General features: G+C 51.2%; 2 protein-coding genes across 5 annotated transcripts in view; one reads left to right on the top strand and one right to left on the bottom strand.

Annotated features, from left to right (window-relative positions):
• Tmem163 (transmembrane protein 163) overlaps positions 1-11,617 on the top strand; it is a 289,337-nt gene extending 277,720 nt beyond the window's left edge. Inside the window, exons 6-8 of the mRNA XM_004626374.3 lie at positions 2,018-2,129; positions 8,238-8,379; positions 9,577-11,617. Coding sequence (XP_004626431.1) covers positions 2,018-2,129; positions 8,238-8,379; positions 9,577-9,637 — 315 coding nt within the window. The 3' untranslated portion in view covers positions 9,638-11,617. The remainder of the gene's footprint in view (positions 1-2,017; positions 2,130-8,237; positions 8,380-9,576) is intronic.
• A 265-nt stretch (positions 11,618-11,882) lies between these two features.
• Positions 11,883-23,220, bottom strand: part of Mgat5 (mannosyl (alpha-1,6-)-glycoprotein beta-1,6-N-acetyl-glucosaminyltransferase) — a 354,646-nt gene continuing 343,308 nt past the window's right edge. For all 4 annotated transcript variants that reach the window (XM_004626373.2, XM_023709791.1, XM_023709789.1 and 1 more), the window contains exons 16-17: positions 22,307-22,464; positions 11,883-17,343 (exon numbers count right to left, since the gene is read on the bottom strand). In XM_004626373.2, coding sequence (XP_004626430.1) covers positions 17,145-17,343; positions 22,307-22,464 — 357 coding nt within the window. In that variant the 3' untranslated portion in view covers positions 11,883-17,144. The remainder of the gene's footprint in view (positions 17,344-22,306; positions 22,465-23,220) is intronic.

Genomic DNA, 23,220 nt, shown 5'->3' with positions numbered 1-23,220 from the left:
GTACCTCCAAATACCATCACGTTGGCGTAGGATTCAGTATATCCATCTTAGGGCCACACGCACTCAGGGCATAGTGTCACGCGTACGTCACTTTCTGAGAGTGCCATCACTGTAATGAGGCTGAATCGTTGCACAAGGGGAGCTCTGAGTGAAGGCTTTTAGGCTTCCTGCCGCATTGTTGTGGCCTTTGTGACCCTTCTGCTCAGGAGGGACTTGGCATTTGTTAAGAGACCAGGCCTGTCTCAGTCTTTACTGACAATCTTATGAAGTGAAACTTCCACAAAGGAAGTGTTTATTTAAAACATATAAACTAGGGGCCGGGGAGATGGCTCAGTAGAATACACGCTTCCCTGGCAAGCACAAGGTCCTGTGTTCAATCCCCGATTCCGAAAAAAAAAAAAAAAACAAAAAACCACAACAACAACAACAACAACAACAAAAAAAACGTATAAACTGGAAGTGATTGTAGATTCACAGACGTTGTAGAAGTTAGAAAGGTGGTGTAGAGAGGGTTCCTGGGTAGTCTGATCCAGCCTGCCCTGATGCTGTGATGCCCCATAGCCACTGCACATTTCTGCAGACTGTGGATCACAGCACAATAATAAAGTGGTAGAGCCAGTGCCACCGTCCCCATCTGTCCGCTGAGGACCTCCTGCGGTTCCTAGGTCCAGTCTGCAACACTTTGTTGGTGGTTCTTTATCATCCAAAAACCTTGACACATCTGAGGAGGGCCAGGTTTTTGTAAACTATCCCTTGGTTTGGGTTTGTTTGATGGTTTTTCACAGTGAAACAGAGGCTGTGGGGTTTCGGGTAGATCCCCATGGAGGCATAGGGCCCTTCTTGTCACATTCCATCCCAGGGCGCAACTTGTCAACGGTGATGTCAACTCGGTCACGTGGCAAGGTGGTGTCTGCTAGATTTCTCCACCATAAAGTCCCTCTTCTCCTCTTTCTGCTCCTTTGCTGTATTTATGTCACCAAGGCCAGCCTGTGCGCAAGGGTACGTGGTGCAGTGCGGGGTTGATTCTCACATCCTGGGGCAAGGAGTAGTAATTTGTGACTATACACTGAATAAACTACTGTGGCCATGGACCTGTATTTTGGGGGTGACCCAGCGACGTTATACGCTTACCCTTTCTCCAGTGAGGTGATTTTTCAGATGACTCTATTCAGTTCTGATCCCAGAGAAACAGGCTGTCATCTTCCTCTCAGCTTCTGTCACTAAGTTGGTGAGTTTATTAACGAAATGCTTAAGGAGGCTCCTGCTTCTTTGTGGATGCATGATGCTGTATCAGATTTCTGCTGGCAGTGGCATTTTAATTCTGGAGAACTGAGAGGCTGTGTCTCTTGGGAGCTAAAAACGGAAAACTCATGGCCTAATGTCAGGAGAGAACAGCGGCTTTGCATACATGACTCACTCACTTGCTTGCAAACGTAAGGATCAGAGGTGTTAAGATAACGTCAGGAGCAGACTATATTTTTAGATGCCATTTTCTGCACATTGACGGCTACATTTGAACTTTAAAGAGTGTGTCTTTAAGGAAGAAGGATTTTAAGTGGCTCTGGCCATAACCGATCTTGTGGCTGATTCAATTGGCTCTGTGTGAAAGGTTTCTGAGACCAGTGATGGGTTTCAGAATTGCCCATCACCTGCTTTGTGAATTACCTGTGGAAAATTCTCCTTAGGAGCCATTTTTAGCATTCTGACCAGCTCTGTTATTGATCAGTGGTTGCCATTCATTTAAGCAGGGAAGGTGAATCTCCTATAGGCAAAGAAATACATAATGGGTTTCTAAATAAATATAAGTCTGAGTATCTCTTTTAATGTTTTTTTTCTAAATCTCAGAGTTAACAGACCTATGAAAGTGGGTGGCCCCCACACCGGGACACCTGGGGGCAGCACACCCGGCTAATTACTCTTACTCTGGGGAACAAAGCTGATCTTTAATGGGAGTGGTTCGCGGGTTCCCTACTGTAGCAGGAGGAGCACTGGTGAAATCTGGAATGTTCTCTTCTAGGATGATTTCCTGTTCAGCGTTTCCATTCTAAGTGGGATCCTTTGCAGCATCCTGGCTGTGCTGAAGTTTATGCTGGGGAAGGTTCTGACCAGCAGAGCACTTATAACAGACGGTGAGTAAAGGCAGTGGGCCTGATCTCTGGCCAAGCTCTCAGCGAGGAAGGATGCTGGTCGGCGCATTCATAGCTGCTTATCTTGCAGGAGAACTCAACAATTTAGAATCCATTTACCCCATCCCCTTCTCCACATGAAGTTTAATGATCCTCTGGGCTCCTATAACAGGGTAGCTATCTCATGCCCCAAGAATTTAATAGACTCTTTGTGATCCCCTGTATCCTGACCTACATGGGAGCCTCGGCACTCCCAGCCTCTTAATCATAAAACACAAGCGCTTCCCAGACTCTTAGGTTGAATGGCTCCAAGTAAAAAGTAAATTTTCCACTTTTCCCTTGAGAATTCTCCCTGTTCCCTTTCCCTCGGCTAGTGAGCTGCTCACGCAGGGGTTCAGGGGGCGATGCCCAGGCCCCTGCTCTGTGGAAGGCATCCCTGACTTCTCTGCTCAGAGCCAAATCAGCTAGAAAAGCCTTGTGTGTTCCTGTGGGTCAGGAAGGTCTTCCTATGTGGCCCTTTGTGGTGACAGGGAATAGGGTGTGTGACTGCATGTGATGGATACCTGGGCCCCAAAATAGTGTTGATCTAAATGAGGTCTGACAAACAGACCTCTGCCTCTTTTATTTTCATTCATTCTTGAGATGGGCAGTCTAGAGGCCTGTAGTAAAGTAGTGGCAGGTCAAGGTGTCGGCCTGGGGTGTTTCTCTACTAAATACAGCAGAAATCCCTGGGTTGACTCCCCCCTACCCGTTTGCCTGCTTCCTTACTTTCTTTCAAGTGAAGAAAGACATCCTCCTTTCAAGGCCTCAGAGTTCTGTCACAAGTAAAAATGCGTGAGGGTGGTGGCTCTCACCCCTCTTCCTGGACCACACGATACATTAGGAGTGGAGCTGGGCTTGGCAGGCGTTCCAGTGGGATCCAGGGACGTGAAGAGCCAAAATGTTTGCAACCAGGGATGGAACTCCGGTCTGAGAATCTGTCCTATCCCTGTCTGCACTGCCAGCCGCGCGCTGCCCAGTCCTGTCTGCAGTGTTGTTTCCTGAAGCCAGCTGTGTGGCCCCAGCTGCCTTGGCAGGGACATCAGAGGGGTGCAGGGGGCTTCCTTTGGAAGGCCAGAAGAAGTGGGGTTGTGTGATTTGACATACTATTAGACCGTAAAACCAGGGGACCCAGGTCCTAACCAGTGGACTCCTACTACCAGGTAGCATTAAAGTTGCTAGGTGGTGGCCCTGGCGAGGTGTTTGTTAAAAAAGATTCCGAGATTCACCTTTGAAGACTCATCCCAAGGGATTGAGGTGGGGTGTGGTGTCTTCTGCGCTCTGCAGCCCCCTCCACGGCCACCCCAAGGGGCTGGGCACAGAGCAGCTCCAGGAGGGCGGACCCGGCTGTGTTCGGCTGTTCCGAGTTGGGATCTTCGGGCCGCCCCGCAGGCTCTGTGCCCAGTCGTGGGGCCCCGCCCTCTCAGGGCTCTGTGCTCCCTTCTTTCCTCTTCCTGTGTCTTCTTACCTTCGCACCTGGGAACACACAGCAGACAGCCTTCCAAGCTCCTGGGCTGAGGACACAGCAGGCAGCTCGGGGGGCCTCTTCTGCCAGGCACCAGTCAGTCCCCTTGCACCTCTGGCATCTTTGTGTAGCAGCTGACTGCAGTCAGGCTGTGAAACCTGGGCGCAGGCCCAGCAGTCTGACCTGACACCAGGCCAGGGGGTGTCCCTCACCCTCCACTAGTCCTTCCGCTTTGGCTGGCGATTTCTCCTGCACATGGTAGCTGCTCCATGTGCAAATTTCAGTTTAGGCAAAGTCACTCACTGGTGGAGCTTCCCACCATTTCATGTGGTGTACAGGGAAGAACCAAATGCTACTTAGGTTTCTCTAATAAAGTATCTTCTGACTTTGCTTTTCTCCCATAAAATCATCTACAAAGCAGTATTTCCACCATACTCTTAAGCTAGGAAGCAGGGAGAAATTACAAAGAATAGTGGGTGGCTGAAGTGAAAATTGCCCCACAAACAGGCAAAAGCAGGGAAGTCTTCCTTTAGGCAGAGGGAGCCCTAGGGTGTGGGAGAAGACCTCAAGGGGTGAAGCAGGTAGATCACAGCAGGACTGGGGCTGAAGGGCAGGTTTGGCTACTCTGCCACATGTTCTGATTGGTTGTGGAGGGTGAAAGCATGGAGAGCTGTAAGACTGGAGCATGAGACATCTCTGGGGAGCTAAAGAAAGAGGCAGCTTGGATCCCATGAGGAGAGGGGCTGGGGAGAAGGGTGAGATATTCATAGATCGTGCTGGGCTCTGGGGCTTTGATGGAGGGGCGCTATGCTCAGGAGCAGGGCAACCGCCTCCCTGGCCTGTTACCACAGGGGTTCCTTGCTTCTGGGAGTGGGTGGATCTCAGTAAATACAGGACAGTAATTGCAGCCTCCTGCTAATTGTGTTGTCTGGGATATTTACTCATTCACTGATTAGCAGAACTAGGGAGCAATCTGTAATTATCTCCCCTGATCCCTCCCTCCCTTTGGAGGTGGGCAGGGTGGGGAGCTGCAAGCCATGGCTGTCAATCGTGTTGGGGTTCTCTAAGGGGCTGTTTCTGGAACCCACACAGTGGGATGCACTGAGCCAAGCACTTTCTCTGTGCAAGGAAGTGGGTTCTGCAAGCTTCTTCTCCTGTGGGAGGGGAAGCTGGAAGAAGGGAGGCCTAACCCTAACCCTAACCCTAACCCTAACCCTAACCCTAACCCTAACCCTGTGGGAAGTGGCTCACCATGACTCTGCCTTGTTTTATGGCAGAGGCATGTTCTTAAAGCTAGGAAGGAGGTCTTCAAGGAAAGGGGACAGACAGATCTGCCCATGTCATGTTACACAGCAGACTTCATCTAGCTTTGATTTTGTTGCATTATTTAGTCACATACATCCTGCAATCAGGCAGGACTAGGATGAAACTTGCTATGTATGTTTTAAAGTATAATGGAGGATGGGCTGTAGCTCAGTGGACAGCACTTTCCTAAAAAGCATGAGATCCTACGTTCCATCTCCAGCAGGGCAAAAAGTTTGTGCATGTGTGTGCAGTGCAACAAAATACAATGCTGAGGGGTTTTTGGACCAGGGGTCCAGAGCCCAGGGTCCAGCTTCCATTCTACCCACAGGGACAGCTGGGTGAGCAGAGAAATCCTTCTGTACAGGGGGCCTGTCATGACTATTCTGCACCCTTCCATGTCTAACTCAGAGAATCTATGTTGATTTTTCAAGTATATGAAAAACTTTATCAGAATACCCTGCATAAAATTAACATGCCTAATTATACCTATCCTAAGCTAATCATTAAGGCTGGACTGGAGGGGCTTTCAATCAGAATGTCCCTGGTCACTGTATGTTGTTAAACCCACAAACAGGCCTGGTTAGGACTGCTCTGTGGTTTATGCTGAAGGGACAGGGACCAGCTCATGAGAGTGACTGCCTGCCAGAGCTGGGTGTGCTGCCCTGGTGTGGTGGCTGGTGGGGAGCAGGCACGGTGTGCAGGTTCTTCCTGCAGGAGGACTGAGTGGGGAAGCCACACACCTCTGAGGCGCGTGGCAGTGCAGACATGGCCTGCGTGCGTGTTCTCATACAGGAGTCCAAGAAGTGGAGCTGAGATGAGTCTGCCTTTGTCATGACGACAGGTAAGCCAAGCGACCAGACAGGACCCCCACTGTCCCCCAGAAGGTGCAGGTTAAGGAGGACAGCGCGCCTCAGGTCCTGGCCTGGGCTGTCCCTGGTGCTGGCAGGTGCAGCCCGAGACTTGATGGAGCTGAGTGGCCCTCTCGTGGCTGCCTGGAGAACCTCAGGCTTACTGCCTTTTCTAAACACCATTGTCTTGGTGCTACTTAATGGCCCAGCGAAGGGTGGCTCCCTCAGCCTGGGGAGGACAGAGTGAAGGCCACGCCCCACATGGTTTCTTCCTCCTCCTCTCCATCCGATCATTCACTAATTAATGCCACAATCATTTGTGTCCCTGCTAAATGCTGGATATTGTTCTGGGACTTGGAATTTAGCAAGAAAGAGAAATGCTCCTGTGTTTAAGCTCAGGTTTCTAGTGGGAACAATAGATAGTAAAAGACAAATGGCCAGAATAGCATGTCAGAGGGGAGAAGAGCTGTTGGGATAAATGAAAACATGGAGGGGCTGGGGTGGAGTGGGGGTAGGGAGAAAGCACTTTAGGACTCAGGCCCAGGGGGAGGGTCCTGTGAGGTGCCAGGGCCATCTGGGGTGGGCACAGGAGGGGCTGGTGCAGGTATGAAAAATTTGAGTGGGACTTGAATAGTAAGGGTCGGGGCTGTTGTCCACTTAGGAAGTCACGCTGACACTTTGGCTGCTGTCAGAATGGGGTGGAGGCTGCAGGGAGAGCTGCTGGACACGGGGAATGGGGATAATGCAACTCTGGGTGGCTTGTGTGGGTTGGGCCAGGAGGGCTGTCGAGAAGAGAGTGGTGAGACTGATTTGTGACCCTAACAGGTGGCAGGCAAGAGTTACCTGATAGATGGTCTTGTGGGTGTGACCAGAAGGTGAGGTGCTTAGTGGCTGAGAACAATTGTTTTGTCCATCTTCCTGATGTGAATCAGTGTGTATTCCGTATGTGAAGAGGGGTTCTGATAAGGCATGGAGGTTTACAGGGGAAGGGAGGGCCAAAGAAGCACTTGCATTGCATGGATAGTGATGTAGGGTTTGTCCTAGAGGGGAAGATCCAGGAAAGAGGGAGGCAGGCAGGTTTGCAGAGGTGGTCCTTGTGTAGGAACAGAGAAGACCAGAGAGGTTGTCATGAGGTGGTGGCTTTGGTGCAGATGAGATGAAATATTCTTGTCCAAACCTCTAGAGCAAGGCCTAGTCACTGGCTCAACCCTGTAGAGAAGGGGTGTGAGGCTAAGTACATAACCGAGTGTCACAGGCCCATCTGTGAGACACCCTGCAGGCCTCAGGTTCATCTTGTGCTCACTGGTGGGGAGAAGCCCGTAGGGGTCCCCTCCCAGGGGCTGCTGAGCATGGTTCTGCCCCTGGCTTTGCTTACATCATTCCTACTCTTCACTCAGATAGATGCTCTTGGGTGTACAGACGGAATCGTGTTTTGGGTGTTTGATTTCCTCTTGCTTGCTTTTAGCCAGAGTAGGCTTTTGAGTTTACCCAGAACATGGCACTGTAACACAGACAGTTGATCCCTGCCTGAGGCACTGAGAGGTGACTGGCTCGGTGTGGACACAAGGGGATAATTCTCATAGGGGACGCCATGATGCTGAAGCAAGGGACAAAATTAGATTCACATCACAGGGAGACCCCAAAGTCACTCCCTTCCCATGTGGCCTCTGAGACTCAGGTGAAATACAAGTGTGGAGTGTAAGCGGTGGGAGCTGAAGGCCATGGCAGGTGAAAGGAGATGGTGATCCACATCTACGGGCTCTAGTTCTGTGTTTACTGCTCTTTCCAGCAGTATAGCTCAATTAAAATTTTGCAGTGCTCCTCTGGAGCAAGGTGGGAAACCCTCAGAAGAGGAAAGTACCAAGAGAACAGATGCAGGGTCAGATTTAAGTTCCTTTGAGCTAACTTGGTTCATTTAGTTAACCACTCTCTGCGTAGCTTAGTTTTCTTATTGGTAAAATGGGGACAGTAATCTGCTCTCAAAGTTTTGAGAAGGCTGATATGCAACTAAAACACCGAGCTTGGGACCTGGCCCAGCAGGCACTCAACAGATTTATGTCCCTAAGGACTTGAATGTCTACAGTGTGCCAGGCACTACCGTGGGCTCTGTGGATTCCAACAGGAAACCAAGCTCCTGCTGCTCATCAGCTTTGTATTTTAGGGATGCAGAAGGAAGACCAACAATGAACCACTCACATGCTTTGTCACTTGGGAATGAGCACCTGGAAAAGAGATGAAGAAGAGATGGAGACTGATGGTGCGGGTGATGACAGTCCAGGGAGGTCCCTGGTGACACTGGGACAGGTCGATTGTCCATGTAGGTGCCTTGGGTTGTGGTGACCATGGACAAGGGATCTGCCAGCCCCCTTTCTCTGGTACTTGCTCCAGAGGCATTTCAGTGGCTAACAAAGATGGCTTGGCCCCGCAGCTGGCATCTTTTTGCTTCTTCTGCAGGCTTTAACTCCCTCGTGGGTGGCGTGATGGGCTTCTCCATTCTTCTGAGTGCGGAAGTGTTCAAGCACAACTCGGCAGTCTGGTACCTGGATGGTAGCATCGGGGTGCTGATTGGCCTCACCATATTTGCCTACGGGGTCAAGTATGTGCCTGCTTTTATCTTTGCTTTGCTGGTGGCCAAGAGTGCCACTCTTGCTATTGTCGCATCTAACTATAAATGACACCAGGGTCCTGAGAGTCACATCTTGTTCCTGTTCTCTTCTGAGCCTAATCTATGTTAGCTGACTGGCCAACACCTTGCCACCCAAACCCCAGCAAGACTCATTTATCCTTGTAGCTATCTCAGAAGTTGGGCAGACTCCTGTGGCACAAAAGCCCTAAGCCTCTGATCAAAAGGGATTCCTTTATTTTTGCCTGATGTCTTCACCACCAAGGGAATGGTGTTAGCCACTTGAAGCGTACTCCTTTTTCATGGTGGTTTTCATGTCTCTGGCTGGCATCTCCGGATGGCTTCCTCACTCTGGAGCACCTCCTGCTGCCCATGGGCGAGTCCACAGTTGGGAGGGCAAGCAGCTCCCCTGGACCAGGAGCTGGACACCTGACTTTATATTCCAATGTTTCCAGTGTCCCACGACTGTGGCTCTATTCAAAACCAGGGCCAGTTCCAAGTTGGTGAGGCTATGGAGCGAGTAGGACCTACTCTAGTGCTAGCAGGAACAAACATGGTGCTTCTGCTTAGGAAAAGAATTTGGCAGTTCCCCAAACTGTGAAATACAGACACAGCATTGGATGCCACAGTTCTGCTTCTTGGCAATCGAAGATACGCATCCAGGCCCAACCCTGCACATTAGTGTTCAGGGCAGGCCAAGTACAAGGCATCTCTTGGCTGAGGAGGGCATAAATGTACATGCATACAGTGGACTTGCTTGAAAAGGAGCCAAGTACCAATGCCCACTAGGGTGGATGGACCTCAAACATTATGCCAGACAGGAAAGTGCCCACATATTGTAAGAATCCTTTTGTATGGAATATCTAGTATAAGCAACTCCTTAGACACACAGGATAGATTCTTGGTTGCCAGGGTAGGAGAGCGGAGAATGGAGACTCACTGCCAGTAGGGATGGGGTTTAAGGTGACAGAATTGTTCTTGAATTAGTGTAGTGGGGATCATTACATAAAAGCCTGACTGTAATACAAACCACTGAACTGTGTACTACTTCAGAGGGCATTTTACAGCCTGTGAGTGAAGGAATGTAACGTTTCCTCTGGGCTTCTCTGAGCCCCAGAGCTGCCGAGGGTCTGATATGGAGTTGACCGTCTCTTGTCTTCCTCTTTGCAGGCTCCTCATCGACATGGTGCCAAGGGTAAGGCAGACGCGTCACTACGAGATGTTTGAATGAAGGTGGCCAGTGTGGTCCCCATCTGCATGAAGATTGTCAAGGTGGCTAGAGGCTTCCATGTAGGCAGACGGTGCCAACATTTGACTGAACATCCAGTTTTTTTTTTTTTTTTTGAAGTTTTCTTTCTGTCATCACAGGCCAAGGTCTGCCTAGGGGTGGATCTGTCTCACACCCATCACATACATTACGTTAGCCAGAGGAGGGGCCCCACTTCCCTAGCTGGCGCCAGAAACGACATTTTCTATATTCTAGAGTAAGAGTTCTCATGTACTGGGTAAGAGCCCATCCGTGGTGCTCTAAGTCTGAAACAGACCTGTCCACCTGACAAGGTCCACCTCTCTGTAGTGCCCACAGCCCTCCCACCCCCGTTCTGAAGTCTCTCCTGGCAGATTTTAAGGGAAGACCGTGTCCCTCATCCCTATACAAGCCCCAAACCATCAGTGTTTCCTTCCTGATTTCTATCAATATACTTCATTAGTTTCATACTGTTTTACTAATCCTAAACCTAAACAGATTTGTTCAAAAGGAGACCATTCTATTTTTTAAAGTACTTAGTGATACACGTATGAGCTTTGCATGGACGAGCTAAAATAAGCACATAACCCTTTCTCATACGTCCAGAACCTGCACATCCATGGAAAAACAGGATCCATTTTTGAGAGATATGAAACGACAGTTTATTTGTAATAAATAATGATATAATCTGTATTTGCATATATCTATATGCTGTGTTACGTGGTAATGGTACATTACATTGTGAGATGGTTTACTCCTCTGTAAGGAATGAGACGTTCTCATTGATGTCACGTTAGGTGTAGACTCCGTAGACGCGTGCCCCTGCCCTGCAACATTCTGTACCTCTCACAGTACTGCCTGCTGGGCAGCAGTGTCTGGACAATAAAGACCTTTACCTGTTTTGTATGGTATGGGGAGGTCCTCTTTTGAGCGCTGTCGCTGTGTAGCTGCAACACATGGTACGATGTCTCTACAGTCCTTGTCCTGAGTAGGTCTTCCATGACAGCACAACTTGGAAGGGGGTGCTTGTGCCTGGGGTGGGGGGTGAGAGCCCCAAGCATCTTTGCTGGGCTGTGGAAATGGGCTTCCGGTCTCTGTAGCTCCTGACACACTACGGGGAGCTGGAGGCCCTGGGAGGCCGACCTCGCCTGGAACAGGGAGGTGGCCACACCGCCTCCAAGTGGCTAACAGAAGGCATAGTTTGAATATCCCTGAGATCCAAAAATGCTTTTCTGGGAGCCAACATGATACCCCAAGGGGAAAAATCTCACATCCTAGGTCCTGTGATAGATCAGTCACAACACAGGTACAACTAAAGATAATGTGTATGGGTACAGTGCAACTTATACATGAAACATCGATTCTGTGTATTAGTATGTCATACTGAAAGAAATCGATTTCCCACTTAGGCTTGGGTCCCCTTCTCTAGATGCGTCATGCATATGCAACTATTGCTCAATCCAAACCTATCCCGGGCAGGTCAGTGAGGACGATCTACACTGTTGTTTAAGGTCAAAGCTGCTCCAGCGAGTCTTCCGTGAGATAGTGCCATGTTATGCACGCACAGAGAAGGCCGAATGTTTGGGTTTCTTTTCTGCAGGGTTTCTCGCTGTATTTAATATACATTGTGTGGGTGCTGGGGCACAACTACGACATACCTTTCCCCAAACAGAGGCATTCTGCATTTTGCCTGTTTTAGAACCTTTGCCTACCAAATGTGGGAGCCGCGTGGTACGTCTGTGGTGGGCAGTGCCGGGAAGTCCTCTGGGGCTGAGAGTCAACCCACAGCAGCTACAGACCAGCATGGTGGAAAAGGCTGGGGCGAGGCCTTCTTGAAAATGTTTTCTTTCCCCCACAGAGAGAATGTTTCGGGCCTCACAGGTTCTGCTGATCAGCATCCTCAGGGCCACGATACTAGCCTATTCTCAAAGATTTTTGAATGTTTGGTGCAGGCAGTATCTCTCTCTAGGAAAAAAAAGTCTAGCAGCCCACTTTCTAATTCAGCTCCCAACCACCTGAACAAGGGGCAGGGAGCACCCTGAATGGGGAACTGGTGCAGGTAAAGAAAAGGATAAAATATTCAGTAGTAAAACCTTCCTTCCCTTATGGTCTCCATCCGGTCAGCATTCTAAGCATTTTCAAACCATGAGATACAGCAGGGGAGCAGCCTGCCCAGCTGTGTTCTGCTGGTGACCATGGACTCTGCCACCCCCCAAATCACTTCCACCTGTCACACAAGAAAAGTTTATTGAAAAATAAAGTTCTCCCTAGTTTTCTCTACAACAGTGGAAAACAAAGCCGCGCTCTCTATGCCAGTACAGTACATTTGGACAGCGACACCTCAGTTGCAGACTCCCGTAGGGCGGAACCCCAGAAGTACACAGTAGAAAACGGCTGGACCAGAATTTGTTTCAAAGACACAGACACAAACGGCTATTAACAATGTCAGGATCGTAACGGCAATTCCAGTGGAAGGGACGTAACCACCTCCTTTGGCATCAACTGTTACCCCGCAGTCTCGGGAACACCTGGGCAGGTCAGGGAGCAGAATGCGCGGCATTTGCTCTACCTCAGTGCTGGGGGAGGTGACAGGCCATCCCGAGATCCTGACCTGCTGCCCTGGATCACCTCAGTGCTCTGTGTGCCCATTGCCCAGCCTGCTTCAGACACTGTCCCTGACCACAGGATAAGCAGACTTCCCCACTGTGGGGTCAGCCTCAAGGTGGCACAAAATCTGGAGTAGAGTGAGGCTGTGAAGGCGAATTCCAATCATTACATCTATAGGATTCTAGGACTGCTGATCAGCTGAAGACACCAAAGGAATCTAAAAAGGACACTGAACTCCAAAAACTCCCCATTTCCACAAATATGATCTGACCAGAGTTGTGCCAACATGGGGCAGGAGATAAAACTTTAAATCCACTAGGGGAGTATGAGAGGCCAATCCCCACTGAGACAGGCAGACTGATATTTAAGAGATTCTGGAAAGCATCATTGAGCCACAAGCATCTTCTGAAAGCTGTTTGGAAAGAGGCCCAAATCCCTTCTCTGGTGCCTCAACTGGTTACCCTGGGGAAGTAGGTTTTCTTTGGGACTAGGATATAGAACTTTTCTTTCTTTTTTTGGTACTGGGGATTGTGCCCAGGCCTTTGTACTGAGCTACCTCCCTAGACCATTTTATTGTGACAGGATCTTGCAAAATTCCCTAAGCTGAACTTGAACTTGTGATCCTCTTGCCTCAGTCGCCCAGAGTTTTTAGGAATTAACCTTTAACTGATACAAACAGGAGAGGTAACCAGCCTTTAAGAGCCCACTCTGGCCAGCAGGGGGCAGCAAAGGAATTTCCAGGAATGTTTCAGCTCTAAGTGTCATTCCTCCTCTTCAGAAACACAAACAGCCTCTGTGATTGCACAGGAGACGAATAAGGTGAACTTTAATTCTTGGGCTGCAGTCTGTCAAAGGACTTTTAACTTCACGCTCAAAAAAGATCATCAAACCAAAGCCCTGGAATGTTCCAGAAGCTATCCATGGGGTAAGGTTAAGTGGCCAAACATCACCTTTACACCGTTCATCTCTAGTTAGTAAATGCTTACAGCCTTGTTTCACTGGGAGCTGAAGTCTGACATATTTTCAAACAACTCAGTGCATCCAGGAACACAGAAAAATTTCAACTAGCAGGCAAGATGCAGAACTTGCACACTCCAAACCAGTAATTCCTACACGGGTCGTCAACTTGCTATGTAGGTATTACTTCTGAGTAACAAGGAATGAGCTCAGCTCTGTATTTTTCAGGTTTTATGAAATGCTAATAACAACAATATTTAACATTTACTAGGGCTTACTATGCGCCAGGCACTGTACTAAATACGGACGCCTCACAAAATCGTAAGTGCTAGGAAAGCTTGGGTAATCTTTTCCCCAGTAAACAAGATTATACAGCTAATTTGGTCTTTTGCTATTCGTGAAAACTTGATGTTCCACTTGTTGAAGCCAATAAGAATGAAAGAAACTCACACTCAGATTTACAAAACTGCCAGCTTCCGAAATGAGTATGAACCTACTTAAATCTACTCACCTAGTCACATGAAGATGCTCTGGGGCCCTACTGGGATAGATGGGATTAGGATAAAACCAATGTGGAAACTAAAACATTTTCAAATAAATAAAACAATCCAGGCTTGGCCTAGTAATACAGAAGAGCCTGTCGTTAAAATAGAATCTCTTTCTGAAAATCAATAATTTGTGGGCCTGGGAGAGGGAAGCAGTGTTTAATTATACACACAATCTAGGTAATCCACCTTGGTCTGGTCTGAAAAGCACACACTCATTTATACACACTAATTTCCTCAGTCGAACCCTGCACATGGTCATCTTCACTTAGCACTGAGAAGCACTGGGGCTCTACTACCAAGGGGGAAACGCCTTACATTTACTAAACCCTGCACTTGTACAGAAGACTCAGAGAGGGTCCTTTCCTTTTCATGATGTCGCCCAGTTGGAGTATTTCTGGCCATTCCTCTGGGAAGCTCGGAGCAGCCCCTTGCATGAGGCCGACCTTCTGCCTTTGCAGGCTTCCACAAGTGTGGGTGGCAGGGAGCTCAGACCTGCCCGCGCCATCAGCACCGAGGCAGCCAGCAACTCCAAGACAGACCCCCAGGTACAGCCCCCTGGGAAGCCAGCCCTTTTCTCGGCATCCTCACAGCTTTGAGTCCTCCCCTGGGACTGCGGTGGTCCTGGGCCCAGCATGAACGTCCACGCCCACCCCACACCTGTCCCAGCAGGAGCAGCTTGCTGTCATCCTGCAGTAGCACCCAGCTTCCAAAGACCAAGCCCAAAGAAAAGTGAAAAGGCACATCAGGAAAACGAATACCACCAAAGAAACAGATTCGACTATTTCCAAACACACAGCAAACACGGAAAGCGAACAGTGATAAGCCGAGACAAGAACAAAAAGCAAAAATGCAAAGAGCGTCTCCATTTTTACATGTGCAAATCAAGTTGCATACATGAAATAAATGAGGTGTTTACTGGCATTCAAAGAAGTGTTTGCCCTTTCAGGAGTTTTTACTCCGCGAAAGTTCTTACCTTACGAAGGAAAGTTTTTTCTTAATAAATTAGATAAAATTTTCCCCCCTCAAGTTCAAGACCACAAGAGGAAAGATAATCTGAAGGACAAGATTGGATGTGATTATAGCACAGGAAAAGTGATTCTAGTTCAGATTTCTCTCCCTGTGGAATAGTCATCAATGACAAGTTGACTAAGTTTCTATAAAAATCAGCAATAGCAAAACTGCTGCAGGCTTCCAGCCCACACTGACAAAGCACCTTCCTGTCTTTTCCATTCTGGGGAGCTGGGACTCTCCCGCCTAGGTTTCCTCTGGAGGGCCCCTGACCGAACCTGGCAGCGCCGGAGGAAGCCTGGAAGCTGGTGCTCATTCCCCATGTCCACTAACCACGCCTTTAACAACGGAAGGTGGGCTGGAGTGGCCTCGCAGTAGATCTCTTGTGCACTTACAGCTACGGATGGGCTGGGGGAAGAGGGACTTTTTAAATGGGAGAAAGTGCTCTTCTGAGCTGCCTAGCCTTGGGGAACAGGAAGGTGCAGGGGCCCTGAGCTCAGCAACAGCAGCCAACATCCATGCAGATTCAGCTTCCGCAGGCAGGGCTAACAATGTTGTCCAGGTTTCACTTTCTGAACTCCTGTGCTTGTTTAAACAGTGGGTTAACAAGCAGCAAGTCTTGGCTCGCACCTGCCCCCTGCTGGTCAAATGTCTGCACTGGCAGCGTGTGAAATTCGGCAAGAGGTCAGCAGGGGGCGGAGCTAGCCCAGGAACTGCGGCCCTGGAACCTCAAAGGCAGCACACTGGGGTGCAACAGTGGGGCGCACTCAAGGGGAAAAGCCCTCCTGCCCCCCTATAAGTGAGGCTACCAGTGCTCTCCCCTCCTATGATAGGAAGTTGCCCCGGCCGAGTTTTAAGAAATTAAACACACTTCCTCTGCATTTCCGCTCTTGCTGGGTCCGGTAGAGGCTATTCTGAGCCAGGTCCTGCAAGAGCCTGTGCGAGCCCAGGGAAGAGGTCAGATGCGCTCAAGGCTCCAGAGGGGGGGAGACCCTGGCTGCGCTCCCCGGCCGCCTCCTCTCTCAGGAGGGAGATGCAGTTCAAACTCACTGAGCAAGGTTCCTAGGATGGTGGGTGGGGGTGGCGCAAGGCTGTGCACTTGCTGTTACAGTATTTATGCACCAGGCTGAAACCAAGAAGCAGGCAGGCAGATCTAACTCCTCGGCCTTACAAGTGACCGTGTTCTTGCTGGACTTCACAAAACAGAATTCCTTTCTTCCCTTGCTCCCAACACTGCCCTCCCCGCCGCCAGAATGCTGGGGACCCAAGTCTGCAGGTGTGGCGTGCACCCCACCCTGGCAGCCGGAGTCTCAGCTCCAACCTGGCAGAAGGAGGCTTGCCACAGTGTTGCAGAAGCAATGGTTTGTTGGAGGTGAGAGCTTACAAAGGCGAAGCGTGAGGCTCCAAGAGGTGGAGGGCAGAGGCCCACAGGCATCCCCCCTCAGCTGGAAAGCCAGTGTCACACCCTCTTGTGGGCAGCGTGGACCACACAGCATCCACCAGGAGCTGCCCCTGCTGGTCCCCCGCAGATGTCAAGCTCACCAAGATCCCCACTGCCTGGATTTCAGTGAGGTCAGACATTAGTGGGGACCTCCCAGCCCATCTGTCAGGGGCCCAGCTTCGTTTGGCCCACTAACTAACGCTTCAGACTTACTTCCATCCACATCTCAGCTCCTCAGGGCCTAAAGAATCAGCCCTCCAAGGCTCACTTAGCTTCTAACTGCGCCCAGCACACAGGGCCCTTCAGCTCTCTGATAGTACCCGGACAGTTGGGCTGCTCTCAAAGCTTTTCTTCTGCCCTGCCACCACCAGAAGCCATGCCCTCCAACTGCCCCCCACAAAGCCATCAGTCCGCCTGCACCCCACCTGAAGCAGATGGAATAATATTGTGAAAGTGAGCAACTAACCATGGGAAAGAGAGGACCTGTTATCCGTTCCTCCCTCCAATGCCCCGCCCTCCCTCCCAAATAAATAAGTTAATGGGTTTAAGAATGTTCCCATCCCAAGTTCTCTCCAATTAGCTCAATTCCTCTTGTTTTGTTTTAATTGAATCTTGAGACGTTGCTTTTTTTTTTTTTTTTTTACCCGAGCAGCTGCGTTGACAGTCTCTCTGCAGTTGCTCTGCACAAAGTAGAAACGATGCTTACTGCACCAGGGAGAAGCCAGGCTCCGGGCCTGACACCTGCTCTCACTTTGTTTTGGTGACAGCTCCCCTGGGACACGCTGCCCGCAGCGGGAGAAGTACCAAACGAAACCTTCAACCAAGAAGTTCGGGCTCTGGCCAGAGTCCCTGAATGCTGCCTGCCCCCTGGCCCTGCCCCACAGAGCTGCTGTCTGCCCCAGCGCAGTGTGAGCAGGGCCCAGCAGGGCCGCTATAGGCAGTCTTTACAGAGGGCCACCTGGCCCTTGATGTAGTCCCGGCAGGGGCAGATCCTCTGGTGCCTGGGGTGGGCGCCTGCGCAGCTGAAGAGCAGGAGGTCCCCCTGGAACACACAGTGCTTGCTCTTGGGCTCGATGGAGGGCACCAGGATGTCTTTGGCCCGCTCTGAGCTCTGGCAGATCACCTCGTACCTGAAGCGGCAGAGAAAGGCAGACTCATCAGAGAAGTGGCAGACAGGACTGGCCACTATCGCTGGCCCTGCTGATCCACCTCTGTTAGGGGTGGAGCACGTTGAGACCTCTGCTTCAGAAATGAGATGGCAAAGGTGTCATGCTCTGACCCCATGACTCTTTTTTTCTAGAAATGCTGGCTCTGGAAAGGTATGCGTGGCCTGGCTGTCTCTTCTGTAAAATGGAGATAAATAAGCCAATGTGCAGGCATTACATGGGTGCTTCTAGATCGCTTGGCGGAGTCCGCTTCTGAGTCAGTGGTCTGCAAGTAGTGGCCATCACTATTGCTACGCTTAGCACCACTGGCCAGTGGGGGTGTGGGGGCCAGTCCCAGGTAGACAGTGACTTCACAGCACAGCAAGCATGTCCATTCTGCTCTGTTCGCATGAGTCCAACTTCCTACTGTGCAGGAGGGATATACAGAGTTTTCTCTGGGAAGCTTGGGGTCGGGGATGGAGAAGTACCATGTGCTCTTTTACCACCGTGGCTCCTGCATTGAGTCCACCAGCCGCCTGGTCTGTCTCCTCTTGCCAACAGCAACCGGGGATTGATTGGAGGCGGCTCTGCAGCGCCCTGAACTCAGCAGCTGTGGGTGCTGTGGCTTAGGGCCAGCACTGAGGGCTGTGCAGGAGGGCAGTGCCCTCTGGGGCCTGAAGCCCCCAAGGGAGCTCTGTCCTTCCCATAACGACTCTCACATTCCTGTCTTGTACCACCTGGGGGACCACGGTGCCCGAGGGGTACAGTCACAGGCCATGAAGGGAAAAGGCTGGATGCAGCACTTTCATGGATTTTCTACAAGGAAAAATGAGGCAGACGGGGTTACCACGCCCTTCTCAGGTACCCAGACTGGCCAACGAAAGGGTGTCCCTGGAGCTCAGCCTGCCACATAAAGTTTACACATGGATTGTGGCCGTGGGACACAGAGCAGTGCTTATGCTATTTACATACGCTGTGACTCACAGGCACTGCCGTGCCTTAACTTGACCATTTGTCTGACACCAGCCTGACACCGTTAGCCAGGGGCCTGCCATTTCCGCTGCTGCTACACACCCGTGGTGCAGGGTGGAGCTGCTGGAACCATGAAAAGCTGCCCCTCCCTACTCCTTCCCTGGGTCCCCTGCACTCAGGCTCCAGGGCACAGTGGCTGCTGCAGGAGTGTACCCCAAGTAAGACTGAGGCAGAAGCCCTTACCCAGTGCTTCGTGCACAGACTGCGGGCCAGAGGCGGTTCCCCCGAGGGCCCTAGGTGTGAAGCTGTGGGGATGCACAGTTCTGGCCACTCTCTAGGGCTTCGCACCTCCCTGCCCGAGCATCCGCTGGGCCTCCCTCAGAGCTCTCCCCCTCTTACTATTTTTTTGTGAAGCCAAGGATTGCACTCAGGCCATTGTGTTTGCCAGGCAAGCGCTTATTCTACTGAGCTATCTCCCTGGCCCTCTCCCCATCTTACTGGTAAGCAGGAGCCTGTCCTGGAAGCTTGGGCCACTGGGAGTGCGCCTCCACCATCCTGGTGAGGAGCCAAAGTCCCCCGAGAGGCTGCAGAAGCGCTGTGCAGCCGAGCAGGCTCCACAGTGCAGGTCCTCAGGCCCTGCGCAGCCTCTCGCCTTTCCAGGGTGGGAGCAGCGTCCTGGGCTGTGTGTACGTCTCTGGCCCTCTCTCACACCCCCTCCTGCTCAGTGACTCCACACCCAGGGTGCATCCTCCCTTGCTCTCCCACTGGGCTGTCTTGTCCTCAGCAGGACTCAGCAGAGGAGACCCTTAGCCCTCTGCGTACCATTTATAACTCTTAAAGATCAGAGACCAAGGGCCTTTCCCATGGGACTGCCCACCTCCCCTGGTTCCCATTGTAAGCTGAGAAACCCAGCACAGCAGGGTAGAATGGAGAAGCTATTGTTACGCCCCCTGACATGAGGCACAGAGCCCAGGACCCAAGACCCCTTGCGAAGCAGGGCTGGAAGCAGGACTGGCCCACTGCTGCCCTACCTGGAGTGTCGCCTTCCCTCCAAGAGGTACCCACACTGCATGACTACTGTGACTCAGGCCTCTGCCTTTGCAGATGCTGAAGCATTTACCATCTACATTTTATGACTTAAATCCCCATCTCAAAGAGCAGGACCAGTGCCTGGTACAGAGGCCACCATTTATAACTCTTAAAGTGGGCAGTCCCATGGGAAAGGCCCATGGTCTCTGATCTTTAAGAGTTACCAATGGTGAGCAGAGGGCTAAGGGTCTCCTGGGGCACCCACTCCCTGCTGAGGCCTGCTGAGGACAAGACAGGCCGGTGGGAGACCAAGGGAGGATGCACTCTGGGTGTGGAGTCACTGAGCAGGAGGGGGTGTGAGAGAGGGGCAGAGACATACACATAGATGCACCACCTAGGGCTATGGCCTCATAAGCCTATCCTAAACTGGAAATACCACAAGTGGGAATGCACTGAATACGCCTAGCTGACCATCCCAGTGTAGACATGCGGCACGTGACAGTATGGCTGTTGTCCCTTGTGCCTGGGAGGCTGACGGGGCTGCATCACACCACCTATTCATAGCCCAGGAGAAGATCCTAATGCAAACTCTGAACTTCAGCCTCTATGGAATGCTGATGGTTTTCATACCAACATCAAGTTGAAAAAAAGTTAATTGGTAGCATTATTAGGGGGGCATAAGTTGGGGGCCACTTGTAATTTAAAATTTTACAACCTATAATCATAAGTGGTAGCTGTTACAAAGGAGGCTTCACATTAGCACATGTTGCGTTTTATGGAGCTGAGACCTCCCCACTGGGCCAGTGGGCCACACAGGAGTGGATGCGGGCACTGCCTGGACTCCTGCCTTGTCTTCTCAGCCCTACTCTGGGTGCAATCTTGGCTGAATCATGCATGCATTGTGGTGGGCTTTACAGCACTTAGCTGTCCCTTGCATGCCCAGGAGCTCAAAGGCCACCTGCTAATTCTTCTGATCAAATCAAGGGCTTGATTTATGTGATACATTAAATTCATTCTACACAGTGAGGACAGGTGGTATGTAAAGGTCACAGACACCCAAGGTCTGAAAGAAGCTTAAGCTCAGATGAGAACCAGGCCCTAAGCTGGAGAAGAACAAGCAGCCTTGGCATGCTGAAGCCTGCTAATTGCTAATTGGCCATGAATATGGATGGGCCAGGATTACCTCTGCACTGAGGAGGCACTCAATAGACTGCCAGATAGCTGGGGTTTTACAACATTATCAGTATTTACAAATGCACGGACAAGTTATTCAGTAGGGCTCTTATGTTCACAGAATTAATTTCAGACGGCTTTATTGCAAAATTACCATTCATTCCAGCCTGCTGTAAGAATACCCGAATCTGTCCAGTGGGCTGGGGTGAGGATGAGTGATGCCAGGACGCACAGCCCACAGCCCAGCCCTCTGCTCTGCGGACGTGGTATGGGATCTGCAGGGGGAGGGGAGGCCTGGCCAGGGCACTGTCTTCTCTGATCTCAGCCTGGTGGTCTGGAGCCCGCTCTGCTGCCTGAAAGCAGGGGCTCTTCTGCTCTTCAGCAGGGCTGTACCACGCCACCACCCCATCTTCCAGGATGTTCCCATCTCTGGAGAGAAAACTGGAGGGACTGACCACCTGCCCAGCTATTGGGTGTCCTTCCTGTCCCTGCTGACCCTTGCCCTGTAGATGGGTTGCCTGTGCATGGCTGCCGGTGTGACTGCATTGTAGCTTTGAGGCAGACCCTAAGGCAGCACCAAGGCTAAACGCCTAACTCCTCCTGAGGCCAAGAAGGAAGCGGTACTGTTCATTGTATTCTTCAATGTCTCCTCCCAACCTTGGGCAGAATATTTGGAGCTGAGGCAGCAGTGTCTTGTTAAGTATAAGCAAATTCCTTGGAGAAAACCTCCCATTAGTGCTGTTGAGGTAGTGGGGGAGGCTAGAAACTAATCAATGCCAGATAACTAAGACAGGAGGATGATAAAAATTAGCACTGACAGGGACCAGGGATGAGAAGCCAGGAAAAGCCTTGCATGAAAATTTGGGAACTGTAGATGCCAAATTCAAAATGCTAATGCAGGGCTGAGGAGATAGCTTGGAGGCCTAAGTGCTTGCCAGGCAAGCGCAAGGTCCTGAGTTCGATTCCTGGTACCAAATGATATGCTGGGTGCTGGGGCATGGTGGCGCCCACCTGTAATCCCAGCACTGGTGGTTGAGAAGGAGGATCACTACAAGTCTGAGCTTTGTAGCAAGACCCTGTATCAATCAATCAATCAATCAATCAATCAATCAATCAATCAATCAAAAATGCTAATACAAAGGGAAACAAACTGTCACCAAAAGTACTCCAAGTACAAGGGGAAAAACTCAAAATGCACCTATTCAGGAGGCACCAGAGGCCCTTCCTTGGCCTGCGCTTCACTGTTGAGGGCCAGGCAGTCAGGCCTGCTCAGGCCCCTGGTGCTCCGAATTCTGAAGGCGCCTGAAGACAGTGTAAGATTTGGAGAGGCTGCAGGTGGGGGAAGCAGTGCTTGGAATTTGCTGACGGCAGTTTTGCGCCAGATCCTATTTCTTACTCCTTTATGATTCCAAGGTTGAGATTGACTCCAGTGCCCTGTGCCATTTGGGCTCTGCTGGGCACTATCTGGGTACATGGGTATTGCCCAAGGTCTTTCGGGCAGGCCTGTTGGTGCCTGTGCCTCTGTGCCCACTTGTACTCCTGTTCCTGGGCACCATATTAGCAAAATGAATACCTCCCACCGCAGCCCCAGACATACAAATTCTACGTATGTCTGCCCGCCGGGTAACTTCATTTTCCCGAATGTGCTGCCGCCAGCCACCCTTCCCACACCTTCCCCTTACAACCGACAGAATGGCAGTGCCTTTCCACCCAGCTCTGCCTGGCAGTGCCCACAGGCTGAGCTGCCCCTGCTGCCCTGCCCCCAGATGCTTACTTCAGTAAGTCCTGGGCCTTGTTGAGATGCTGGAAGAAGGATGGCTCGCAGATGAGCTGGCTCTCCTGGCACACCTGCTTACACGACTGCCCGGGCTCTGTGAGCTTCACCTGCAGGGCGCCCAGTGGAGGCCACATCACCTGCCCGTGGCAGAAGTCCTAGAATGAAAGTGAAGCCATGAGCTGAAGGACCAAGGGGGCAGCTGGGGCTCTCCTGCCCTGCCACGGGACACTGATGATGGGGGACTGCACTCTGCAGGGCGACGCAGCTGGGCACGCCCTTGGCCCAGGCATTGACCTTTCCAGCCACTAGCTTCCTTAACTGCTGATGGGGAGGCAACAGCAGGGCCTCCCAGTGGGGTCGGAGGACAGGCCACGCCGGTAACGCACCCAGCACCGTGCGTGCCCACACGCATCAGCAGTACCGACAGGCTGGCTGGCCCTCCACCTTCAGGTCTGCCTCTATCAGCAGATGTGTTCTCCCCACCTTGGATCCCAGAAACCCTGAGAAGCTAACTGGCCTGGTGATGAGCCACCTAGGAACATTGATTCATGAGTGCCAGCGGCAACATGTGGGCTCGGTAAGGTGAAGGATCAAACCAAGGAGCGTGCTGGCATTTCTGATGTCCCCAACATGGTACCACGTGCCTGGCAGGGATGTGGTGCCTACTGGGTACACATAGTTACCATGACAAGGAGATGTGAAGGAACATGGCACCCCCACGAACAAGGACACACTATGTGGAGCCAGGCACTCCAGGATCTGGAGGGAGGGAGAAAGCAGGCAACACACGGCCTTGGCACCGAGCGTGCTCCTCCAGCACGCAGTCTGTGGCACCAAGGCAGAGTGGCTCTCATGCCCCAGATTCCTGGCCTGCAGTGGATATCTAATAAATGTTTGGGAGTCCTGGGGGC

The sequence above is a fragment of the Octodon degus genome, unplaced genomic scaffold, assembly GCF_000260255.1.
Source record: "Octodon degus isolate 3935 unplaced genomic scaffold, OctDeg1.0 scaffold00014, whole genome shotgun sequence".
Classification (NCBI taxonomy): domain Eukaryota; kingdom Metazoa; phylum Chordata; class Mammalia; order Rodentia; family Octodontidae; genus Octodon; species Octodon degus.
This window is presented reverse-complemented; position numbering and strand designations above follow the sequence as displayed.